The sequence below is a fragment of the Plodia interpunctella genome, chromosome 4 (assembly GCF_027563975.2).
Source record: "Plodia interpunctella isolate USDA-ARS_2022_Savannah chromosome 4, ilPloInte3.2, whole genome shotgun sequence".
NCBI lineage: Eukaryota > Metazoa > Arthropoda > Insecta > Lepidoptera > Pyralidae > Plodia > Plodia interpunctella.
Genome location: NC_071297.1, coordinates 795,665 through 803,808, shown reverse-complemented (window position 1 = coordinate 803,808; position 8,144 = coordinate 795,665). Strand labels below are relative to the sequence as shown.

The window sequence follows — 8,144 nt, the reverse complement described above, 5'->3', positions numbered from 1 at the left end:
TACAATAATATGTTTAAATGCTTTCACACAATCACCATGGCATAACACAATGTAATATTTTGGGAAAAGCATAATACAGTAAAAATAAATTATTTTTATTTGCAATTAAACTATTTTAATTTCAAACTTGTTTCATTCCACTTCGCTAATTTTGAGTGCTAACATTACAGGCAGTTGTAGTTTTATTTATAGTATCACATCTTCATCTCTCACGGGGTAGACAGAGCCAAGAGTTGCGAAAATCGGAAGAAGACCACGTTTAGCTTGGAAATTGAGATTAAATAGTGATAGGTGGTCAGGTTCCTAGCCCATCGCCTACGAGAGGAATCTCCAGTTGATAGCCCTTTCCTATAATTGACTTTTACATTCTGCGCGGGAGCGGCTGGCAGCTTCTATGTTTTACTGCCTTTCACAGACCAGCTTGGGAGCAATATAGTTGTTTTATTAACTAAATCTGTATCACAAAGTATTTGAAAAGTCAACAACGTATGTATATGTAGGTTGTCCAATGCGAATTTGTTGGTGTCTCAATCAGGCAAATATAAATATATTAGGATAAATTACACAGATTGAGCTAGCCCCAAAGTAAGTTCTAGACTTGTGTTATGGGATACTAACTCAACGATACTATATTTTATAATTTATACATATATAGATAAACATCCAAGACCCGGGCCAATCAGAAAGAGATCATTTTCTATTATGACCCGACCGGGGATCGAACCCGGGACCTCTCGGTTCAGAGGCAAGCACTTTACCACTGCGCCACCGAGGTCATGTAATGTTAAGATGGATCCGGTGGGACGTGAAATAAGGACTAAAAACACTTTCACATTTCGAACATTAGGATGGTTAGGACCATAGATAAAATATATATTTCTTTTATCTATGGTTAGGACACTGTTTCAGACAGTTGAGTTCTCAGCCTTCCTGGAGAGATGTCCCTGCACCCAGTCCCAGATCAGAGGCTGCGACAGCCTGGTGTACACCCCCGGGAAGTTCCCCCTGGCGCACCCCAGCCCCCACGACACCACGCCGATGAGCACCCCGTCCTTCACTAGAGGACCGCCACTGTCGCCCTGGAATGAGCCATAACAAGATTTTTGCAAAATTTACATTTTTGCCACAAGCTTTTCTGATCATCAAAAGATCTTGCTGCATTCCACAAACAAAACCATGTCCGTGCCTAGGAGTTCCCTCATTGGAATCTGATCCGGGGTGCACCATCAGGTCATGCTTATTATAATAATGCATTGTCATGGAAACTAAAGAGTATGGTTGGGACAAGCGGAAGTAAGTGAAATTTAAATTGCAAGATTTGATTGCAGACAAATAAACGTCGGGTGGTCGGGACAGGTGAAACTAAATAAAAATTTGCAGAAATGATTGCATTTGCATACAAATGAGTTTATACCGATCTGACTGACATATAATGTATATAGTAGTTTTAAACCACCACTTACTTCCACTGAAGAAAACATTGTGATGAAACCTGTACTTTAAGTTGATAATTTATCAACTCGTTTATGAAATGTAAAATATAGAAGGAGGATCGACAGCCTTCGTGTCCAGGCCTGGTCAGACACAGTGCTTCATGGCAATCATTTGTTTGTAATGAGACTGTGCTTAGACGTTCTGCGGGTGATGAAAAAATCGCGAAAAATTCAAATGAGGAACAAAGAGAGAAATGCTACATACCTGACAGGCGTCTGGCGAGGGTTGCTTGAAGGATCCAGCGCAGAACATGGAAGGCGGGTTGATGGCCTTTCTATCCAGACCTGATCGGAGACAATGCTTCATAGCGATCGTTCTGATTGTAGTGGACTGAAGGAACGTTGCGCTGACACCAGCTTCCTGGAAGTGTTACTATAGAAGTTCTGATTTGTGTGCTCCATAGTAAAGATCAGCGCCCCAGTAGTTGATATAATTGACACATTTGAGATGAGAAAAGGGCTACAGCGAAGTCCACTTCTTTACCTACGTGTTGAACGCCGGCAGTAGATATCAATAGGAGATGTAAGTGGATATAACCATTTTTTTATTTTGCTGATAATAAAATGGCTGATATTTTCGTCTATAAAACTAATTTTTAGACCAGAAAACACTAAGAATGTATGATTTTTTCGAGTTCAATCAAGTTGGTTGTAGGAAAGTAAAAAGCAATACCTGAAGCTTTCCCCATCCAGACACTATAGCCACCTCGTTTGAAAGTAGCCTGGCTTCTCTTGTCACTAAGTTGATCGGGAGTATCTAAATAAATAAGAAATACCTAAATACGTATGGTATTTTAGAAGTGTGAACCACTTTTAGTCCTGCGATATAAATGCGACTGTTTAGATCTACGTGGGAGTAATAATCATGCTGAATCTACTGAACGGAGTACAAATGAAGTGCATATTGTAAGGAAAACCTTAGCTATCCTGGAAAGAAAAAAAAAGAAAGGGCAGTCACAGGCAAGTTTCAAAAGATCTGAAACGAGCACAGATCAACGTCCACACAACCCAGAATAGACAGGCGCCGTGACGTTTCACGTAAGGCCGACTCAAATTGAAATACGAAAAGAAGAAGAACAAAATGGGTCAAATAAAATGAAGGAAGATATGCATTAGGAGCTACTATATGACTAAATAGCAGGTCACCTTGCTGGAGAAGCGCAGTGGCGAGTACAGTCGCACAAGACCGACATCGTTGATCTTGGACTTGCTGATGTACCGCGGATGGACGTAGCACTCCTTGACATCATACATCTCCCCCCCGTGGGTCTTCCAAGAGGACCCGAGTCGCACACTCAGGTCACTCGGTCGAGCTCTGTGTGATTACAATTTCTTTCGACTTAATAAAAAAAGAGAATATCAATTCGTCGCGTACTTTTATTTTTGTTTCATTTTCAGCCTTGGCGTGTTCCCAAGTGCATTCGAGGCTGTGACGCCGCGAAGCCTGGGGTTAGTTTAAAAATAAACATTACAATTTTAAAGATTCGAATGTAATTTTACCAAGAAGATGTGGAGTGGTCCTATGCAAAGTTACACGTCAAAATGAATTTATTTGTTTCGTTGTAAGTAAGGCTCATGTTATATGCGTTTTTTATATCAATCTGACTCATGTATGTTAGTTTTCTTTGATGACTACTCGGTACCGGTACCATTCACCACCGTGAGGAGACCTGCAGTCAATTTGATAAATTTATCAACTGTTGCGTGAAATAGAGATTTCCACATCATATGTGTCACTATATGTATTATATTATATGGATGAAGTATGTGGCATTCCACATCCCTCATCCATGAGAAATACGTCTTATGAGAAGAATTTAAGAGTTGAGTAACATTTCAAAAGCAATATTGCAGAATGTGAATATATTTCTGAGGTAAGTAGTACCTACTTCACAAATATCTAGAATATAAAAATAGTCCTGAGATAAACAAAGCCTTAAATAGAAATAGCTTTACAAAGAAATATCCCGAAAAAAATAAGTTAATCGGAATCCACCCAACGCGAATATTTTATTTGATCGCTGAAACAATGTATGTTTCATGGAAGTTAATAACGGCACGTTTATACAGAACCAGTAGTATAATAATGATGAATAGTTTTTATGTCGTCTTCATTTATTGAAATTGTCTTTAATTGTATTTTGTATTTACTTTTATATTTAGTTCAGCTTTTTCATGTTAACATACCAAATGATTGACCAAATTCAAAATTCAAATCATATGTTCAGTAGACCTTCCATCAAATTTTATATTATATAGTAATTTCTCAAAAGGCTGTCAAGTTAGTTACTATAATTGACATTTGCATGGCAACTGTTGGCGCAACACGCTTGTTCATTTGAATCTAGGTATAATTTTACTGTTTATATTTCACGTTTTGTATCAGCAAGGAAAGGAACACGAACAGATACATCTTCCCCTACCTCCCACCCTCTAAGCCTGTCTACTTAACAGCTGAAAACAACGACAGTCACAAAATAGATGGCGCCCTTAATACGCAGGATATTGGACCGGGACACGAGCAACATTTTGTCGGCAACACATCGCCTGCGAAGTGGCCGACTATAAATTTTCTGCGCCAATAGTAAACCCTGGACTGGGCTGTCTATAGCGCATAACATTGACTTGTATATGTACTGTGCTAGATAGTGCGATCTCAATTTAGGTCCTGGGTAAAAAAAACCCTGGAAAATGAATTACTTGACATGTTCAACAAACCCATGCTGTTAATTGATTCCTCGTTATAAGTATCGAATAAATATCTCAGTAGTCGAAACATTGTCATAATCATAAAGCAATGTGCACATCACGAATTCAGTATTGTACATATCCATCCATCACAAGTAATAGTTTGACTTGGAGTCGAGCTGCATTTTTGTGCCCTTTGCTGTTGAGACGATGGGCCCATGGGGTCCTGAGGCAAAATTTTTTGTGACTGAGATTTCAGCGCGTCTCCGTGAGGTAACTGGCGAACCAAGGGCGGGCAGTTACTTTGCACAAAGGATTGCTATAACGGCTCAAAGGGATAATGCTACCAGCCTTCTTGGAACTCTTCCAAACGGTGACGTGCTGGAATCTCTTTAATATTTATAATTATTATTTTTGTAATTATTCTTTTGAAATGAATAAACATTTATCAACAGTGATAGTTTATTTCTTGTATCAATAATTATTGACGATATGGTATTAATTGGTTATAGCGATATATCTAAGTATCTCTAGTCTTTTATACATTGTACATTAAAAGTGTAATAGAAACAAAGTAAACAGGCAAATTAAATGATAAATTCAGTCCAGCGATAAATAGAGCAATGTCACCTCCACATAGTTCGGAACAAGCCCCGAGCGACTGCTGCTTTGCATCGGAAAAAATACAATTCTCCCATCGAGGATAAATTGAAATTGTGGGAAGCAATCCACAAGGGACAGCCATAAAAGAAGTGGCCGCACAGAGGACGCCGCGCCCTGTGGAATTTATTCTATGCCAAAGTAGCAATGTTGAACGTCTGTACCTATCCATACCTACGGCACAAGAGTCGTGTTTTTGAACAAGGAGGAGAAACGAATTGATAAATTCGATTTGAATTTTATTGTATGTGAGGCCTTCGATATCTTCGCCCGTTTCGATGATTGGTTTTTTATTTGATTTATTATTGGAATTTGCTTTGCAATTTCACAATACGATGAAAATTAAACACTTAAGTAAATAAACAGCGAATAGTATCGTTATTCTTTTATCTTGATGATTTGTTTTCGGTTGGTAGGTCGTTCAATTTTTCGAGAATATACATATGAAATTTCAAGTAAATATAAAATTCACGGAGTGTAGATAAATACATGTGCCATAGCATAGCATGGACGATAATAATGCCGGCTACACACCAACGCGAATGCTTGTACATTGTGTACTTCGTATTTACCCCAATAAAAAACCATCAAAGGAGTGGTATGCCCGCCCAATCCTCCAAGTTAAGTGAACTGATCCGCGATTCGATAGTATGAAGCCGGTAGAATGTGTTGTGGCAAGCACGATCCGCCTCGTCTTTAATTAGACATACCTACACTATGGCCGAAGAATTTGCAAAACCATGTCAAAACGTAATTCAATGTACCCGGATTTTCTTGCATTAATACAAAGCTATGTATGACTCGCGTCAGTCTAAATTCCGTTAATGACTTCCAGCAGAATCATGAGAGGAGATAGAATAGGCATGCGATCCATCGCATGCTGTTTGGTAGTATAAAAATAGAAAAGCTACCTACCTGAGCAAGCAGTGTGCAGCAGTTAGCAGCCAGATGTCGCTGACGACGGACCCGCCGCAGATGGGGTAGGTCTTCTCTCGCAGGGAGACCTGCCAGGGGATGGACGCTATGGAGGTATTGTGGCCAAGCACGATCCGCCTCGTCTCCGACAGCGCGTTGTCTATGTGACATTATCATTGTCTATTATTAGTTATTTTTCTAAGTTTTACTCCTTATCGGTTTACTGCACAGGCGTAGGTTTTTTGTCATGTGAAAGAGTCTTTTTTTTTCAGAGTGAGAAGTGAAAAAATGCAATAATAGTGATTTAGAGTTATCAATCACGCGGCTTTCGGCTCGGCTCTTGACTCCATCTACCTCACAAGATATAAACATGCAGATACTGTACATAACAATATTTTGTCCCTATAGCCTTGTGGTTACACCAGTGGATCAAAATATAATTTCTTATTCGTAGTCACACTGCATTCCATAGAATACTGGGTGCCTTTTGATTAGTTTAAAATTATTGTTTCTAATTTCACTTCGTCAAACCTTATTGGCCTAAACTTACAACGCACAATTATTATCTAGTCTAATAGATTTTTCTGCACTTTTATATTTTAGCCTTATAATTTTTCTTTTGCGATATATGTAGGACTGTATATTTATGCTTTGCAAGTTGCTAATAGAAAAATAAAGGACGAACTGCCTGGAGGCTATATGGACTAAAGGAGTAGGTAGCTCGTGGATAAGGAACCACCAACCTTTGCTGAGATGCCTTCACAAAAACAAAAAAACAATGCCTTGGTCCGCTGAAGAAGATCCAATTTGCTCTCCAGGCCGATGCTGGAAGTAAACTACAACGCACAAAGTCGACGGTGGTTGTATGCACATTCACGGGGTGGTACAAGTGTAATTTCACAGTGGTGGTTTCAGTGGCGCAACCATAATTGTTAGGTTAGGTTAGTATTGTGAACACGCCAAGCGGAGCGAGCGAAGCGAGCGGAGCTTCAAACTATGCCAACAAAAGTTAAGATGGTTAGCTTTGGATATGTATCCAAAAAGTTAGGTTAGGTTGGGAAGAGCCTATACTTACTGCATGATGGCAGGTAAATAAAATATTGCACAATAAAGATTAGGCGTTACACTTTTGTACGTAATTGTTTTGTGAGAAACATAATTAAACCATTATGAATATTAGAAGTAATAAATTATTTGGACTACTGACTAATTTGGGAAGTAAAATGTTAATGGAATCAAAAATATTCTATACTAAATTAAGAATAATAAAAATGTATGAAAAAATTTTAAGCAAAAAGTTTGTGTACCAACCTAGATTAGTAATACAAAAAATTAGGGGAACCAATAGAGACCCATAGAATACCACTTGATGGACATAACTAATCTAATGATATCTAATTGAGCACTTACTACATATTGCTAAGTATATGTAGGTACCTACTTGATAAAAGATGCGATGAAAATACTTCAATGTTGGTACACTCTGTAGCCCTGTGAGGTAGTCAATTTATATAACTTACCTATTTTAGTAGTTTAAACAGTCTAGTGAAGTGGTAACAAGAGCTTACCTCGACGAGTTATGGTATCTTCGTGGTTGCCACCTGAAAATAAGAGAAATTCCATCTAAACTTATGCTTTAAGGCTTACTTTAATGTGTCTTTATAAACTAGCAATAGGTACCTACTTATCTATTGGCTTTTAACATTAATACTGTCGGAATTGTGACCTTCCTCTAGAGTATGACTATCATACACAGAACGATAATTTTTCAGACTACCTAGGTAGGTATAGGTATCCAAATTTATCTACTTGTTAGTACCTACCTATACTTAGGTAGATGTTTTGTCCTTAATATTGTAAGCATAAGAAAAAAAAAACAATAAAAACCTTGTATTTACCATTAAGGATCTTTTCAAGCAGGCACTGGTACATAACTTTGTATTGATGCCGTACACTTGACCTGTTCAAAAAGCTCAGAATATCATTCTTATTCTTCTCCGCCTGGCCCGCCAAGAACGAGTAGTCTATCTCCACAATAGTTTTTGGATTTAATTCCGGATTATAGCCACAGACAAAATAAATTGAAATAAATATATTGATGACTAAATTCATCATTTTGAAATTCATTGTAGTAAAATTATTGTTATCATATTTATTTTAGTATAGGTAATAGTGATAAAATCTTTTCCAAATATTTTATGAGTGTAACATTTTTAGTGTTTTTAGTTTCGTTCGCAAACTCGAAATAAATATTTAGGTAGGTATCAAAACATAACATACGAATCTTTTCAGTTGGGCGGTTATCGTACACGCTCTCTGCATAAAATTAAATGACCATGAAATAACGTAAAAGTTTATCAAACGCATAAACAACAATGCGTAGACTGA

General features: G+C 37.9%; 1 protein-coding gene across 1 annotated transcript; it reads right to left on the bottom strand.

Annotated features, from left to right (window-relative positions):
* Window positions 1-74: 74 nt before the first annotated feature.
* Window positions 75-8,035, bottom strand: LOC128669212 (trypsin-1-like). Its single transcript, XM_053743858.2, has 7 exons — window positions 7,655-8,035; window positions 7,325-7,357; window positions 5,757-5,916; window positions 2,640-2,808; window positions 2,167-2,250; window positions 1,699-1,854; window positions 75-1,079 (listed from the first exon to the last, which is right to left on the bottom strand). The coding sequence occupies exons 1-7, from the start codon at window positions 7,881-7,883 to the stop codon at window positions 906-908; spliced, it is 1,005 nt and encodes a 334-aa protein (XP_053599833.1). The 5' UTR covers window positions 7,884-8,035; the 3' UTR covers window positions 75-905.
* Window positions 8,036-8,144: the final 109 nt, after the last annotated feature.